This window comes from Thermobia domestica, chromosome 3, assembly GCF_964235325.1.
Source record: "Thermobia domestica chromosome 3, izTheDome1.hap1.1, whole genome shotgun sequence".
Lineage (NCBI taxonomy): Eukaryota > Metazoa > Arthropoda > Insecta > Zygentoma > Lepismatidae > Thermobia > Thermobia domestica.
Window position 1 is genome coordinate 248,587,529 of NC_137456.1, and position 18,942 is coordinate 248,606,470.

An 18,942-nucleotide genomic window follows, 5' to 3' on the forward strand; every position below is an offset into this window, starting at 1 on the left:
TGCTTCTTGTGCTATCTGTTTCCTCTGAAGAAATAAAAGTCCCGGTCAACCTTAAACGATCCTTGTATTAATAATAATAATCATAAAGAAAAACGATTAGAGATACCCTACCGAGACCAAAATTCTAAAGGAAAAGTATTAAATACAAACCTTTCCTAGCATGTCCTGTAGATGATAATCAGCCACTGTACGTTCTGGAGATGACAATCAGTCATTTGCCTTATTCATATACTCTTTATTCTGTTCCACACGCATTTCCTTTCCTCATTGTGCAAAGTTTGTAAAAAAAAGCATGTTAGAAATTCAGTTTGTTTACTTTTTAATGCTTCCACCTCCAGAGTTCTTTTTCTATTGTTTTAGTACCAGTAACTAAATAACAGTAATCTCTGCTCAAAATAACACGTAAAACTGCAAACTCACACTACTCAACAAAACTGACAGCGCCGGACAGCCAAAAAGTGAATCATTCCGATATTTTATAATACTTCTTCCGGAAGTTTTTTCTCTTTTTCTTTCTTACAACTGATGGACTCGTTTCGTTTTTTTTTGTTTTTTTTTTTGTTTTTTTTTAAATTTGTACTTGTACAATCACACACACAGACACATGTTTCATGTATGCAGCAGTATTTCCATTTACGTTCCATTTTATAATGTTTGGTTAACTAACCGTAGACTCGCTGGTCTAATCAATTCCCTTGAAATCACTGGACTAAGCAGTCTGGCCAGTACGTGGAAAGGTGTACATTAGGAAATACCAGATGATGTTGACCTTACAGTGATCACCTAGCTTCGTTAACGTATTAGAGCAGTTACCTCAATTAAAGAAGTAGTCAACTTTTGTCAAGAAAATTAGTAACAACACGATCTCAGAGGATTTGTGATGTACTGATCACGCATCTCCAACTTAAAATCGCCATCTAGTCTGCTTAAGCACTTCGAAGATTCGTTTTTGCTAAGAGTTTCGGATTTAATTCACTCTAGTAACTGATATACAATGGTGCACGTAAAAAATAAACGTCATCTTCATTTAGGATTAGGCCATGGAAGCCACAGTGCTGTGTATGGAGGTAAAGGGTCCACACTTTCTTGACTTCGTCACTCATGGATGTGACGTACTCAGCATCTAGCTCCCGTCTTTTCACTTCTTCTGGTACCCACTTAAAAGAGGATGAGAACCTCAGGGTCACATTGGAACAAAAGTAAACATGCTTTACAAGGTACGCTACCGCGGCTTAATAATACATGAAATCATCTTCATTAGCAGCAAATGGCACTTTGTAATGGCAAAGTACTTATGATGATAAAAATATTCAGTTAATATCTATTTCTCGTAGTTAATCTTTTTGACGTATTATCTTAAAATCCACAATAAATTTGAGTGATTCAACATCCTGTTCATAAATCACATCGTAAAGTCCAATCCACATCACTAATCTTAGATGATTCAGAGAAATTTTATTTCAAAATGAAGTAGTCAACCATCAACAAGTTCATACAACTTGGTCACAATCAATAAACTGATCATACTACAATCACCAACGCTGTTTATCATTTAGACTTCTTTCGCTCGAAATGCCGAGTCATAAATTGTTTCAAACAATTCTAAGAACCTCTACTACGGATAAATTAACTATTAAAGGAAATGTGTTCTTTAATATTACTGGTATTTAAATTTTAAATGAACAAAGGTACGAGGTTTAACTTCCCGTATTTTATAAGTTAATTATCCTTCATACTTATTTTGAGAGTATACTTATAATTTATGTTAAATGTAATAGTCTCATCTATCAGATAAACTCTGATTTCCAGGTACATTCTTTGCATGTAACATTACTTCTACGATACTTCCTGTATCAGTTTCATCTTCTTGTGTTTCTACACTTTCCTCGGATGAATCACGTACAGCATTACTTAAAGATAGAGATGGAAGTTCAAATAAGTCAATGTAAGGTGAATAGGAAAGATCCAGAAAGAAGGTGGAAGATATATTTTGACCTTCAACGTTAGTCAATTCTTCAACAGCTATACAGCTTTTCAATTTGGATTCATTACTCTCGGAGGAATTCTGTAAAATTCTCTTCTCTTGTTCATCCGAGAGAACAATTCCTGACAACTTTCCTGCCATAGAACACTTGGGCTGTCCTTTATCCTTTCGGAGCTTCCTGGGCCGTTTCTTTACTCTGTGAGGAGCAACTCGGTTTGGGTCATGTAACATCATGTGATTCCTGAGCTTTCTCTGTAAAAAGAAAAAAAGAACGTTACTATTAAATACCAAGATCACGCACACACTATAAGACTATTGTTTTTTCTCTAACGGTGCTACAATTTTAAGTATAATAAACCTGTGCTAGCATTCGAGTTGGAAGATTTATTACTCACTAGCAGACATGCCCGTTCTTCGCACGGGACGAATTAGTTTAATAAAACATGAACTAGGAATCCGAATATTGCAGAAATTGTGCGGTCTTTCTCTCTTTAAAAGCAGAATATCTGACAGCGCTAAAAGCACACATTCCCTTACTCTTAATAAGGACTTCATATGTCGAATTTCAATTTCCAAGTGAAGCAAATCTTCAGATTGAGCATTTTCTGAGTAAATAACTAAAAAATTAAATATTGCAGAAACTGTCTTCTTTACCTCCTCAGGAGTGGAATCTTCGAAAACGCAGCAACATGTTTCTTATTTTTTTAAATTAAAAAAGTTCAGATACCAAATTTCACAATCCCAACTTAAACGAATCCTCACATTGGATACTTTCTGATTAAAAGAAGGTTAAACTTGTGTATATTATAAACATTTCACCTCTCTTCCCTCTTAGGAGCCAAAGTTTCGAAAACGCCGAAATACATGTTCAGTTATTTTTAATGAGTTTATGTGTATCGGTCTCCCTAAAAATTCAATGATTTATGAGATACTATATTCTTGGCTAAAATTTTGAACTCTTCCTTACCCCAGCGTAGGATGTGTATATTGCAATATCCCCTCTATTTATGCAATAACAACGTGCTACTCCACGAGGATCGTCAAGCAGACGACAGAAGCCACCTACAAGGAAGGACACGAGAAACCACGAAGGACGCTACAATCCCTCACCATGCTCCGCCTCCAAAATCGGCTATAAAAGAGCACGTCGAGGTACAAAAGACAACAGTTCTAGCTGTTTATTTCTACCTTTCTCTTCGCGCTATTCTGGGCAGGAGACTCTCTAATCTTACCTCTGCACTGCTCTGGGAAAAAGGTTTTTATACTATCTCCGCGCTGCACTGGACAGGAGGTCCAACCTCATAGAGAAAAAACTATTACTTAGAGGAAACTACTTATTTGTAGCATAGTGTATAAAGACCTTGTATAGAACTTTTGATGATAAAAAGGTGAGGGGAAAAAAATAACACATGTACCGTCTCTACCATACATTATTGGTGATCGCGTCGATGAGGCGGTGATTTTTCGACAGGACACTTTTTATTAACCAAAAAAGTTTTTTTTACCGTTTATCGGGCACGACTTCCTTTTTTTGGAGGGGGAAGGGGGCAGTAAAGTCAGTTAATTATAGTTTGGTCAAATTTTTATGCCTACTACTCGGACAGAAAAGAATACTTGGCAGGATGAAAATAATATTACGAGCATAACAAACGAGATATTCCGACTGCATAACGGAGCACCCCGACCGTTTTTTATGCTCTTCGACCACCTGGCCACGTTACAATCTTGGAACGCCGAAAAGAAGGAGGTATTACCAATATACCTTCAAGAAGTACCTTTGGACCTGGTGCTTGAATTAAAAAGCCAAGATCAATTGGATGCTTTAACGTACGACCAACCAAAGCAAAAAAATGATTTCATTAAACAGACCGAAGATTCCTTTGTACAAGGCCGAAATAGAACTATTTCAAATCCAGTAAGCGGAAGACGAACCTATCGATGCGTATCTCCTAAGAAAATTACGAGCGATTGGACAAACCATGCCAGAAGCCTCAGGGGAACAGAAGATTCATTCCTTGTAGCTGGGACTCCATGAAATTCTTTGCAAAAAAAATTGCACTGGAATCATTCTAGACTATACAGGTTTTACAAACTCACTTAAATTTGCTAGAAGCTGAACAGGATTTTACTGAGGAAAAAAGATAACGTAAAAATCTGTCAAGTTATACCTCCCAATTACGAAACGAAACTTATAATTTTATTCCTTTGCAATCACACCAACCTATTACTCCCAATTAACAAATTATTACTTCCGTACAAACACCCCACGTTAATCGTTTTCAAGAATCACAACTCGTGACTTCTGCACCGCCAATGCAGAATATTCCCCCTCTTCAGTTAACTTCCGGCCCATTACATCAACCACTTCAGCCCTTAGTTAGCCCCCCCACCCTCCAGTTCCTTCCTCTCAACAAAATAATTCGTTCGACATAATCAGAATCGGAAACCCAGTAGCCGAATTATCCTTGATGGTCGCTTGGCAAAACAAAACAAAGGAAAAATGGGAAAAATTTAGAAACAATAACACGAGAAGGGGAAATAATGCATATAAGGATAAAAGTAACGGCGGTAACAAGAAAAAATATCCAAAGGGAAATACAGTATCAGTTTGTTCTTTCTGCCTTAAATAAGGACACGGCGATCACCTTGCTGCGAGAATAAACGAAATGGAGAAAAAAACGCATAAAGCCGCTACCAAGGTCTCACCTTGCCGGGCCTAAAAGCGCACCACAGGCTATCATGGAAAACATTATCAAAGAAGGAACGCCCACCAACAGATATTCCAATCAGTTTACTGGGATCCCAGGATTCAAATACTAATAACAGGGAACACATTAATTTGACATCTTCTGACAAAAATTACTCCTTCGCATAAAAGTCAATTCCAACACGTTACCTGCTATAATCGATACTGATTGGTCGATCTCCCTTTGGACCCACCAGGCTTTGTCCCCAATTGCAAGCTGATCCCATACAGAACTAATATAAAGGGAATATCCAAAAAAAATTATAAAACTTAAGTACATCGCTTTCATTAAATTTAAAATTGTAGACACTACTTTCTCGCACTATTTTAGGATTATTGATTGTGGATATATTTCTCCACTTTTTGGAAAGGTCCTCCTTTTCCGGTCCAAACAAGAACAGATTTGAGAAATAATAGATCTCTCTCTATAAAACACTTTGCAAACTTAATCTACGAACAAAGGAGGAAAATAATGCTGAGTTGTCACAACGTATCACTTCCAAGCTTCGACAACAAGGAAGAGCACAGATTGTCACAGCACGCAAGACAATTATACCTGCAAGGTCACATTTTTTTCTTTAAAACTACTACAAGGAAGGAAGAGGAAACTGATTTAGCATTTTACTACTACATATCTTTCTTACGCTCGCTCACCGAGTGATTTGCTTTAAAAGCCCTGTCATTGAAAGTCCCGGCTAACGACCTCATTCTCTTCATTTCCAATCCGAATTCTTACCCTGTTATTTGAAGAAGAAGAAGAAAACGCCAGTGGCATACGTCGATCTCAATCTCGAAGAAGTCAGTCTTCATACCAGTGAACAAGAAACAATGGAGGAAAATAAAAATACATTCACAGAAAGAAATAAGACAGACTAAAATTCACAAACTATTTAACGTGAACTTTCCGATGTTAATTCAGAACTAAGTTCATTACAGAAAACTGCAGTTCACAATTTGCTCTATTTGCCTATTCACCTGAAGATATCGGCTATTTTAGAGGTTACATACATAAGATTCGAGTAGGTAAGGCCGCTACTTTTCGTAATAGATTACCACCAATCCCACTGGGAGTTAGAGCACAGATGGACACACAAATTCAGCAATTACTACAAGCGAAGATCATTCAACACATGGTCAATAGCACGTTCTCATCTCCTTTTCTTATCATTAAAAAGCTAAATTCACCCGAATTTCGGATCGTGTTGAATTTGCAAAAATGTAACGCTTATACAAAATATCATAGCGTCCCCTTTCAATCAACGGAGGACATCTTACAAGTGTTAAAGGGAAAAGGCTTAATTTCAACATTGGACATTTCCCAGAGCTATTTTCAAATTTTATTGCATACAATCGAAGTAAACCATGAAAGGAAATCATACCATTTCTTACGCTGCACCATGGAACATTCAACGAATGCCTAGGTTCTCTCTGTTACTACTAGACTAATTTTGGACACTTTGTCCAAAAGGATAAGTTTCGAAGACGATAATGTCATAGGGCTATCTAAAAAAAAAAAAAAAAAAAAAAAAAAAAAAAAAAAAAAAAAAAAAAAAAAAAACAGCATCTTTCAAATCTGAAATTATTATTACAGCGCCTTGGCAAACACGATTTTCAAGCATCACCAAAGAAGAGGCACCTACTTTAAAGGGAACTGGACGTTCTAGGAATCTGTGTTTCCAGGAGACATCAGTATTTCGGCAAAAATTGCAAACAATTCAGGAACTTTAAACTGTTTACCACAAAAACAACTCTAAAAAGTGCTCTTCCTTTTATGAAGAGTTATGCACATGTGAAGGGTTTCGCTCCTAAGATAGAGCCATTCCAACTGCTTCTTACAAAAGATACAAAATTCTTATGGGCACAAGAACACGACCAACTATTTGAGCAACTAAAAGCTGGTATCTTGGCTGTCCCCTCTCTTCATCACTTCGATGATAAGCTGTAAATTCGCGCCTATACTGATGCAAGCAATATCCAAACAGGAGGAATTTTGCCATGTTATGACCTACAAATGGGGATAGACAAGGTCGTTTCATGTTCTAGCAAAAGGCTAACTAAAACTGAAAGATTGAGCTTCCATCTGGCAAAAAGAATTATATGTACTACGAAAATTTCGCTATTTTCTGTTCAACCGGAAGTTAAAATAATTTATAGATGCGAAAATGTTTGTCATCCTCGAATTCTCAACCAGATAAAGTGGGAAAATACAAAACTTAAAACTGCTTGTACAAATGTCTATGGCAACACCTTCAAAGCGAGGTAAATGTTCGTGGTCTAATGATTAAGGCAACACTACTAATCCAAAGAGTAGCAATTTAAATCCATAGAAGGATCTTCCTTTTTTTAAATTTATAATTTTTACGGTACTTGATAGGCTATGACAAACGTTTTAACATTTTATTCTAAAGCAAGATAGACGTTGTTGATATTAGAATTGTAAAGGTGAAAATTAAGATTGTATGACCACGAACACGGTAATGATTAATTTAGTCTCTTGTGTGGAACTCTCAAATTTTTGGATCGATGGTTCCAAACTTTGGCGTACCTGGATTTTTGTTTGTTTTGATGTCCTTTTTTCCGCATCAAGGCTATATAAGGAAGAGACCTACAGCTGAAGGTGGATTCTGAACTAGTCAGTCCTCCGGAAATCGAACCCGGCACCAGGCGAAACAATTATGCCATGGAAACGATTTATAATACTGAATTTCTTTTTAGGATATTCATGGATTTGTCACATGTAGATATGCCAACTTCTGTTAGTTGGACGGAGTATAGGTACTGAAATATGTTTTTTTTAGGATGCCCATTTTAAAAAGTTCTGAAGCATTGATTTTTTATAAATCCAGAACGAAAATTTATTTTAAAACAAATTTTCTTTGTTTAATTTCCTATCTGATAAACTTTCTTGAAATATAGAGCTGTTCCACCTCTTTTTAATGGCTTTACTTTCAACTTAATAGCTAAAAAAATAACGATTACACACATTTTCTGAAAGTATTGAGTTGCACAACACCATTTTTGGAACATCCTATATATTTTCTGTTTACGTGTTCAGGGCATTTTATTTGTTGTCTTCTTAACACTTTTCCCAAATCATTCCTGCATCTAAAATTTCACTGTATAGTAAGGATTCCCACCATTCAGTGTGTATTATTCCTTCAAGCATATGTTACAACCATGGAACAAATCCCATTGTTTATAACCATCAATTCAAGCAGACAACACATGAAGTAAACAGGAAGACACGAAGCCTGCACGACGGAACCTGAGGAGGAACAAGCCACACAGAAATCATCCATAAAAGAAAGCCAGCAGAGCACCAAATTATCACAGTGGAGCACTGATCACATAACGTACAACACCTGCTCCAGAGGTCGCACTGGACAAGAGAGATCCCACCTCACCTTATCTCTGGCAGCTGCATTGGGTGGAAGAGGGTGTCCTCGTAAGAGCAGCTCCTTTAGTTGAGCAAATTCCTTTTACGACACCTTGGAAGCCGCATTCGGCAAAGGGGTGTCTGTACAAACAATCTCTGCCTTCATCAAAAGCGAGGCCACTTTACGTTCACTGAGATCCAATATTGGAAACACCTATTTATATTACAAGAACTTTGTAATTATTTTATAATAAAATTGGAGACGAAAAAAATCCCGGACTATTATTGTCTCTACCAAATAGACATTACAGTATTCATGTACAAATTTCCTTAAAGATTGGTTAATTTCATATGAAATGTCCCATTTATTTATTTACTTACTTATTGCGAGTCATCCTTTAGGTCACAGAAATTCGAGCTCTAAGTATTTTTTCATTATTATTATTCTGAACTTCAATTACCCACACATGCAATTCTTCTACATTAGCTATTTTCATTCTCTTACCCCATTGCTTAATTTCTTCCCACAACCTGGATGCGTACATTCATACTTCTTTCCTTCATGTGCAATCCTTATATGATGATTCAAATTCCTTTGGTGATAATATTGCCTGAAAAAAAGATAACAGATAGACCAGCGATGACTATGACAGAACAAATATAGAATTTGGTAAATTAACAAAACAAAAAGAGGAAAGAGTGTGGTACTGTAATTAAGAAGTAATAAGATGATACAACTGAGAGACTATTTCCAAAACCTGCTAAGTTCATAGGTTATTTTTGGGAAAAAGACGAAATGTAACCTATCGTGTAGCAAGGCTCCAGCTTTAACGCTATTTAATTGGCTTAATTAATTTACGAAAATAAAGAAGTAAAACTTAATTATTCACTCAAAGTTTTGTAATAAATGTAATCACAGTTTCGACATGGAGGTTTCGGAAGCAAATGATGGACTTAGTAGGTTTTGGCAGAAAATTTCAGTCACAGTTACTTAGTCGTAACTATGAGGTTAGTGGTAACTTTTTACTCTTGTTCCTCTACCTTTTGTAAGCAAATTTAATATGTTGTTTATGTTCTTTTGTTATAATATTTTATTTGTTGGTATTTTAACAATTTTTTTTATTATATTTGTGAAATAATTCTTACATCTTATGTTTTTATTACTGTTATTTTGGATTTTTAACATTTTATTATTGTTATCTTGGATTTTTAACATATTTGTCTAATACCTTTGTAACAATGGCAATAGTTTTACCTTTAAAATATATGTAGAAAAATATGCCCAATGTTCACAGAAATTGCCTTATTTCAGTCACGAAAAAATGAATATTTCATCGTAAGAAAAGACGCCGATTAAAAAAAAAAAAAAATTACACAAAATAACCTACACAGTCTGCTAAAGTCTGTCAACAATTTCTGCAAGACCATTAATCATAAACGTCTTCATACTCATCAGTATCACTTCGGCAGTACTTTTATAGCTGCATCCGAGGTTCTTATAGCGCTCCAGGTGGCAAGGTCCTCCAATCCAAGAAATGTCACGAGTCGCTTGACATCCGTGAGTTTCTGCTGAATGACTTGGTTGGACTGCTTCAGATGCTCCAGTTGCCTGCTCTGTATTTCAAACGATGTCCCTTTCCTCATTATGTTGTAAAAGCATGACGTTATAGAGTAGGCTGTAGGAAGTCCGACTTGCTGCTTGTTTGAAAGCTTGGAAAAATACCTAGCTTCTGTGATCTTGAAGTTCTTCGCGGCCTCGACGACTCTGCGCTAGAGTACCTGCTAGTCGAAAATAATGGCGTTGTGGGCGAGTTTCCGCTACGTATCGGAGTTTCGAAGAGTCTCGTCTCATTCAGAAGGGTACAAGATGACGGAGCTTCCTCTCGAGAAATTCGAAAGTTCGATCTGCAAGCATGAAGGAATAGTCAGGAATACAAAAGAGCTACTTAAAGGAGATTTTGTTTTACTCATAGAAGGCACACGACATTACAGCACAGCTTAGTTATTGTTCTGCGCTACGCAGTTATTTAACAAAAACCTGATGTTTGTAAGACACTTCTGTTGAATTACGGGTGAAATGATAGTATATACAAAATGCAACAGTCTCGGTGCAACTGCGTCCAGTTTCTTTTACAATAAGTGAAAAACAATATTTTGTTTCTGCTGAGCTCTTTATTCTCTGTGCGGATGACGATACCCAGAATGTGGTACAGAATTTGGCGCCTGCAGAAGCCTCGGGAAATTTGCGTCTAAGATAGAATGTGATTTTGTATCAGGTCAAAGTAGATGGCTACACTTCTTTCCGGATGTCGACATGTTCCTGGATTTCTTTCTCCAGTACACATTATGGAAAGCTAGCAGTTCTTCCTTGGATATCTGTACAGTTTTGAAGGGTGCTTATCGCTTCCTTAATACACAATAAAAACAAGTGTACATTATACGCACTTTCGAGAAACGCTTCATAAGATAGGGAAGGGGAAGTATTTGTTTGAATCATTTTGAAAATGTCAATCGAGATTCAATCTATGAATACCGCTAAGAAATCATTAATTCTGGCCACCGGACTACACAGCAGCCCTGTTTACCAGTTGTTAAATAATAAGCATGAATATTAGAACTCCTTCGTTGTTATCTCTTCACATATTATGAACTCACGAAGAGTATAATGCAATCACAGTGTACCTTTGTTCTTTCTGAATTTGAAACTACTTCAATTTTGAGTCAATGTGTGAAAAGGTAAGGGTACCATCATTTGTATAAGATTTATTTTTTTAAAAAAGATTACCCTTTTGATCTCTATTTCAAGTTTTCAAATTACAATTTTTTAAATCTTTTTTCTAGGTGCGCTGAGCAAACAGAACTGACGAAAGAAGTGTAGAGATCATCCTGATAGCCGGTAAAAGAAAGAAAAAGAAAAAAGTTATCACTGTCAACATCAATCAGCGCAATCCAAAACTGACTGACATTTCTACCAGTACGGTGCTGAACTCCGAGAGATGGAATCCACTGCAAACAAGCCAAAAACAAGACAAGCTCGAAGGCCCAGCCCAGCCCGGGCCCGAAAAGTTTTGGAGATTTTCGGCCCGAGCCCGGCCCGGCCCGATAAGTTTTTTTAAAATTCTTGGCCCAAGCCCGATAAATTTTAAAAGTTTTTGGCCCGACCCCGGCCCGATATATATATTAAATTAGCTCGAGCCCCAATCTTTCTCAAAATTTAGTACTAAATTTGACCTAACCCTCAGAAACATTTTCTAAACCCTGGTTCACAACCTGACGCTTGCTTCCCGAATGGTACCATTGCCTCCTAGAACTTTGCCTGTCATCGAGAGAACAAAAACTCCCATTCCCTGTAACAAAAATCTAACTTAATTGATTTTTAGCATAAAGTGAAGATGGCAATATTGGTTAGCGACAGGCAAAACATTCCCACCCCTTCTTGTTATATTTTGAGTTCAGTGAAGGTCAAGGTCAGAGCTCAATTTACCGCATAATGCCTGCAATCCTCTATAGTGAAAGTGGAGCCGCTAAGCAACACAAACTGTAAATAGCTATTGCATTTTTTGTAACATTTTTCACGGACTCACTTCTTCAACGTTTGGCTTTATTCCAATTATCGTTTAACGAAAGTCAATAATTATTAAAGAATTGCAATTAATCGGCCCCAGCCCGGCCCGACCTGAAGAGAAATCAGTGTCGGCCAGCCCAAGCCCGGCCCGGCCCAAAGAAATAGCAGAGTCGGCCCGGCCCGTGCAGGTCTCTAGCTCGAAGATGGTACAGATGAGGTTAACATCAACGACTCTATTGGCGGTAGATATTTAAAGACAATATCGAGAACACGTTGGCATGCCTCTGTTTTGACAGTCAGTCGATCATTAACTATGCGGATCTTATGTCTAAACAAATGATTCCCGTATGTATGGTAAATGCAACATCTCAGTAATGGCGATTCGGATTACATGGTTTAATTTGCAGAGTAAGTCCCACACTAAATATTACTCAGTAATGAGACGGACATTTATTTATGTAAGCGGAAATGTGAACACTAACGATTAACAGGTACTAATTCGCGTTAAATTCACGTTAGGTGGCTATGTCTTAGTCGATCCTGTAACGATTACGATATGAAGTAGTATATAGGAAATCAGTTTTATAGTATTCTTCTCCATTGAATGTTCAGTCAACTCATCTGCAATTTCTGGATCAAATTGTGTTGACATTGTGTCTGTTGAAAGTTTTCTTAAGTTCTTTCAAATGACCTAACACTTCCACATTTTGGCAGCAATGGAAGGGATATTTTTATCTTCAGTCTCCGCATAGTGGATAGGTCGCAGGCAGTGGTGTTTCGGTGGGGGTAGATTTCGGTGTTTAACCACCTTCCCTTCTTGAGCAAGATATAATGCAAGATATACAATGCAGTTTCTACATTAAGATTCGTGTACAAAACTCAAGTTTCTCCTGAAAGTATAAGATTGAGTGCTTAAACCCTACTCTTGATGGAATTCTGCATACGCTATTGGTTGTAGGGGTCATATTAAAGGGCCACTACACTCCCTTGCCTTAACCCCACTGGATATTCATATTTTAGGGTATGAGAAGTCTTTAGTGTGCTCTGTGAAAATTCAGGATGCTGTTTACTTGAGAAGTGCTGTGTAAGCATTTCACCGAATATTCTCAATACAGTGTATGAGGAGTAAATTAAATGATTGGACTTAACTACTGTGCAGGATGGTAGATACTTGGAACGTATCATTTATTGCATTGGAAGCCTGACGTACAGACAAAACTAATTTTTTACTTGAAAATGAACACCAGTATTTAAACAAACAAAACAAAAAACAGTGTACCTGAGCTTTCGTGGCGTTGTTTCGTGTATTTCATGTCCATATTTGCATTTGAAAATTTCTATTTGCACCTAACAAGGCAGCAATTTTGGCAGTGATTGAAAAAATTCTCTCTATATCACACAAACCTATGTATGTACGGTCCTTACACTACCGCACACGCACGCGTTTCTGAGTTACTTCGTTATATATTGCCATTTATATATATATATATATATATATATATATATATATATATATATATATATATATTTGCTATTTACCTGCTATTCATCCAAATGAATTTGTAAATAATATAAAAATGAGTAACAAGTGCATTGTAAAGATTTAAAGATATTATAATGAGACAGGAAATTTCTAATTTCTCGCTTAAAGCAAAGACTAGTTTAACAACACCCTGTAAGTACAAGAGAGAATGATTAACGAAACCGCGCAAATGCTTTCTTAGTCTTCGATAAGGTCACGTATGATATGCTCGAAGCTCCAAGAATAATGAAACGCTAAGGACAAAGAACAATATCTTCAATAAGTGCAAACTAAATCCAACTATTTCCAACTTCCTTAGTTCAAAAAGAGTTGAGTGGAAACTACTACAGACACTATGATAATGTTTTACTTCAGTAATTCACTCCAGGTTTCCCCCTCTTTGTAAAAGGAGACATTGAACCTGAATCCAATGCAAGACAAAGTCAAAAACAGTGTTAGGATTTTCAGGATTAATTTCCACAGAAAAAAGAAAGGCAAAAAGTACTAAATATAAGGTCAGAAAGGACAAAAAAGGTGCAAATTCCCTCAACTATTATTACTACTCTTTTATCTAACTTAAGTCTGTTTCTATTTGGAGGTAAACGTCTCAAAATAAAAACTGCGAAGCTGCTAATTTACGAACAATAACAGTCTCTAGTCATCTACTGTTATTGTTCGTATACAGTCCATAATAATTAAAAAGGAAATCGTTTTAAACCAAGAATAATGACACATTATATAAGAAAGTTGAAACTATAAATAATAATATCCTGCATAAGAGGCATGTTACTTCTATTATTGTGTTGTACAGAAAGAATTATACCAAACAAGTTAATTAAAATGAAACAGGTTTTGATCAAAATCATTGGAACGTAATTTTAGGAAGTAGTACTGGACAGAAAAGGAAACGGAAATCAGGGTCAGATTAAAGGAATAAAGAAATAATGGTCCTAGTGTGCAGTATTCAGCAATATTATGGAATTAATGAAAAGTTATTATTACCACAGATTTATTGGGCTACTTAAATAACTGTTAAAATCGAATCATTCTTTTCTAAATCTTCTTAATTCATTAATTCAGCCCCCCAAAAAACATTTGGTTATGAATGTACACTGTAAGACAAGTATTTGTAACATTATTACATTCATTTCATCATTGTAAAATTAGCCAATAAACGAAAGACTAGTGTTCCTTAGACTATGATGCTATATTCTTTGCATTGCACGAGCCTTCTGGTTGAATGATCTAAACATAATTGTTCTCTCCCAACAAAACTGTTAGAGACACTTCTCAAAGTAGACTTGTGAGTTACACATCGATTGTGCGACAAGAAGTGGGAAGGCAAACGGTTACTATTGGAGTCTAGGATCGTCTCCAGGCCGTCCCGGATTAAGAACTTCGAAGCTCATCGCAGCAGAAGCAAATCCATGAAGGAAGTCCAGACCATTATCCAGAAATCTTCATTAAGCTGAAACATGACAATTCATTCATCGCCGCTGGCAGATTTGACGAGATTCGAAATTCAATCGTCAACATTAGTTTGGTTTCATCAATTGCCAGCCGGAAATTTTGCAGCTATTTCGTAGAGACATTTAATCTATTAGAACAATAATGGCGTCATCAAGAATGAAGGATTATTAAGGCAAGTGCTCATTTTCTATCCTAATAGTTCAATTTCTTCTTCTCTCCCTCTTTTACCTTCCACTCAATCTAGTCGCCATCTTATCATTTGAAATTGTTGAGTTTCATTTATGTATTAAAGCATAATCTTTCATAAAAACAGTGGCGTAAGTTGTCAGCTCTCATCCTTATTTACGTCTCTTTATTTGAAAAAAAAAATCTTACCAATGATTTTGATTTTACGTCCCACGTTTATGTCGGTTAGGCTAAAGGAGGCGGTGATGATAAGAAATGAATGAAATGGTGGAATGAAGAAAGTGGGAGGAAACGGGAGAATCCGGAGAAAAATCACGCAGACGGTGTTTGTCCTCCATAAAGCTTACTTGGCGCGAGTTGGGACCGAACCAAGAACCACCAGAAGTGAATGCTCTATCAGTCTCTTTTTTATTTGAGTAATTTGTAATATTTTATGAATAAGTTATAAGTCAATATCTGAGCTACTTGAACTAACAATCCGCACCTACACACTTCAAAGAAAAAAAAAAAAAGAAGAAAAAGGTGATGGGAAACGATTTCTAATCCATCTGCAGACAACATTTGAGACTCTGGGTATTTTCTGAAACTCATTTTCTTGCTCTAAAAGAAACAGGGGCGCACCTAAATATCCTAACCCTAGTCATAAACAAAGTTAATTTCTGGAAACAGATCTCATAATACAGTTCACTTTGTTAGTTACACTAAGTAAGTAAAAGAGGGTATGGTGGCAGGAAAGAGAGGGAGGGGGCGAAGGAGACTACAATTAATGGATAATATAAAAACAGAACGATCATACGCGAAGACGAAAAAGTTAGCGGAGGACCGTGGAGCATGGAAGCTTCTCAGCTGCGGAAAGTGACCTGCCAATAAAGGCAGAATACCTATGATGATGATGATGATGATGATTGTAAGTTACTTTTATGACGCCCACCGACATTTCTGGAATTTAATGTCACTTGCATTTCCAATACTAAATAAATAAATAAATACATAAATAAATAAATTAATAAATAAAAAATTAAAATAAGTAAAAATTAGGCGCATTATGAACAATGTATATACATAGCACGTCCAGAAAGTAAGTTCCGTTTCAATTTATCTCCGCTGCAGCGCTGCGATCGCAGTTCCGCACATGCGCGGTAGACGCTCTGTATCAAGGAGAAGAAACGTGCGCCATTTGGAGATCGCTGTCAGTCACGTACGCTTTGTTGTGCTTGTTTACAATGTCAGTGTTGATTGAAAATCCCGCCGCTTGTGAAATCAGAGTGGTGATTCTGAATGCGAGGAAAGTGAAATTTATCGGCAAATTTGCGATGTTTACTCGCTCTCGGTATGGAATATGGTATGCTTGGCGGTCACCACTTCAACAATGACGACGAGCTGAAAGAAACTGTTTCCAACTGGCTGAAGACACAGGCGGCAAACTTCTATGAAGAAGGTATACAAAACCTTGTGCCACGCTATGACAAATGCCTGCAAAATTTCGGCAGTTAAGTGGAAAAGTAGTTTAAGAGTTGTAGAATTCTGTGCAATAAAAATAATTGTTCTGTATCTGTACACAATTTAATTTTATTACCAAACGGAATTTACTTTCTGAACGTGCCTCGTACTAATCAGGAGAAAGAACGAAACTTACCTTGAACAACCTTCATATGAACATTTCATCACTTCCCTTCCCTTTCTGTGAATTTTTGTGTGGTCTCGTAAAGTATTCTTACTTTTGAATGTTTGATCACATTGTGCACATGTAAAAACTGAAAGAAAATTGCATTACTGTAATAGATATTGTAAAATACGAATTAATAGGCACAAACAATACAAAATGAGAATAAAAACTTAAAAGCTACAGGAACAATGAAAACTATTACAGGGTGTCCACAAAATTCGTGAAGTTAAATTTCTTGATCAGATTTAAAAAAAAAAAAATCCTGACGCTCACGCTTTACAATTTCCTACTTTTGAAAAATATTTTGTACTCTTTTACATGCTGGCTCCATCTCTGTCGTCATCCAACTCTCATCTGGATAACAAATTTAATTGTAAACGATTATTTTATTACTTACGAAATATGTTCATGATAGCTTTCGTAAAAATTTTGATGGAATATATTCTCTATGGTCTATGCGGCTGTTCGAGAACCTTTACTGCTTGAAATTGACATCGCCCAGTACTGAAAGAATGGATTTAATATCTCGATTTTAAGAAAAGTTCCTCGAATATTTCGTAACAATAAACTTGATAAAGGATAAGGCGATGTAAGCCCCAATAAAAACTTGCTTCTAAAATTATTCTAAAGTTACTCACATTACTAGTATTACTACCATTTCATTATTTACGATATACTAGATCTTGTCTTGAAACTGTGATTCGATCACATCCTTATTTAGTACAAAAATTATAAAGAATCAAACCTGCTATTAACGTAGGATATAAATCAGTAACTAAGTTAAATCAACAGAGTTAAATTCTGTAAACAGCACATCCAAACCAAGTGCTCTAGCTATGAGACTACAGGAGAGTTCGCCTATAGCCATGCACGATACATTAAATAATACAGAGTACAAAAGACAGTATAATCACATCAGTTAAACAACCGAATACAACGCACACGTCGCTATAGCTCATTGGTTAAGAGAATGTTGCATACAAGAGTTCGTTTTCTGCTTCTGCAATTTAGGGTTGGTGGTGGGCCAATATCGTGCAAATATATTTTCTTTTACTTTATCAATGTATACTCATGTCCAAAATTATTGTCGCATGTCTATAAATACGTTGCTGTGGGAATATAATTTGATAATGAATTCGCCCGGTATTTCTTATAATGTTAGTATGTGTATAATCGGCAAAGACATATATGTGGCATATTTCATGTCAACGAAAATAAAACCTTCTTGTCCATTTAGCAACATTTTGTTTTACTCATTCTAATTCTCGTATTTATAATACTTTTTCTATGAAATTTACTACAAATATACATTTCCCGATTATACACATAGTATCAGTGTTAAAAGTACCCTGCAAAATCATTATCAAATTATATTCTTACAAGAAGACAGTTATAGATATGGACATGAGACAATCATTTTGGACATGAGTGTATATACTCGTAATGAACATTGTTCCTTTGTAAAATTTACTCGCAAACAGCCAGGAAGATTTTACCTTGTGTGTGATCTGTTCTCACATGACGTAGTAGATGAGTCCAACGCTCAAACACTTTTTCGCATCCATCCACAGAGCAATCATATTTTGTATGTTTCCTTTGATGACGTTTTAATTCCCTTATTGACGCAAAGCCTTTGTCACATTCTTCGCATCTATTGAAAAGGAAACAATTACAGAGTTACGTTTTTAAAAAATACAATGCTGGAATGCCTATTACAAAACTGCTTCAAGAATGCAATGTACAATCTCAAGTTACGTATTCAGATGATTACCATGCGGATCACTAATATCCACCTTTCCTACATATGGTTACATGCATGGACTTTAAAAAAGGTAACTAACTCATTAAATAAATAAATGAGGGGTGGTTCCACAATTAGCACAATGTTTATTAACTCTTTCTAGAGACTATAAATTCTGGCTACTTTTCTTTTTGAAGAGGCACATAAAACTTTATGAGATGCCTCCTCATTTTCTTATTTGAAGAGTCATCATCATTCTTTGGTCCTTCTAAAAGCACTAGGATTTGTTAACATTATAGTATCTTCTAATCATTTCAGTGACGTAATAAAACTAGAAGGCAATGTTTTATGTAAGTTTGGTAACGGTTTTTAGAATAGGAGTGTACAATGGTAGTTTTGAGAAAGTGCGTTCTGCGGCTTTCCAATAACACTTTCTCATTCCATGTAAGAGAACGAACAGATTGTTTTATTTTTTCTGAAACTTTTCTTATTCTGCCAGGTTCAGCATTATGTAGCACTTAATATGAATTTGAAAGTTTCATCCGAATACGTTCTTTAACAGACTTTGAACTAAACTCACTAACAATTACAAAAAGACCTAACGAATTTTTGACAACAGTACAAGGTTGTTAATCAAATAGGTGTCTTACTGGCTCTTTTTTGTGAAAATGTATTAAAAACTTCTC

At 36.1% G+C, this 18,942-nt stretch overlaps 1 protein-coding gene across 3 annotated transcripts in view; it reads right to left on the reverse strand.

Annotated features, from left to right (window-relative positions):
• Window positions 1-273: 273 nt before the first annotated feature.
• LOC145681010 (transcription factor IIIA-like) overlaps window positions 274-18,942 on the reverse strand; it is a 78,556-nt gene continuing 59,887 nt past the window's right edge. For all 3 annotated transcript variants that reach the window (XM_081752274.1, XM_081752276.1, XM_081752275.1), the window contains 4 exons: window positions 18,012-18,166; window positions 16,486-16,603; window positions 8,612-8,717; window positions 274-2,236 (listed from right to left, as the gene is read on the reverse strand). In XM_081752274.1, the coding sequence (XP_081608400.1) occupies window positions 1,781-2,236; window positions 8,612-8,717; window positions 16,486-16,603; window positions 18,012-18,166 (835 nt within the window). In that variant the 3' untranslated portion in view covers window positions 274-1,780. The remainder of the gene's footprint in view (window positions 2,237-8,611; window positions 8,718-16,485; window positions 16,604-18,011; window positions 18,167-18,942) is intronic.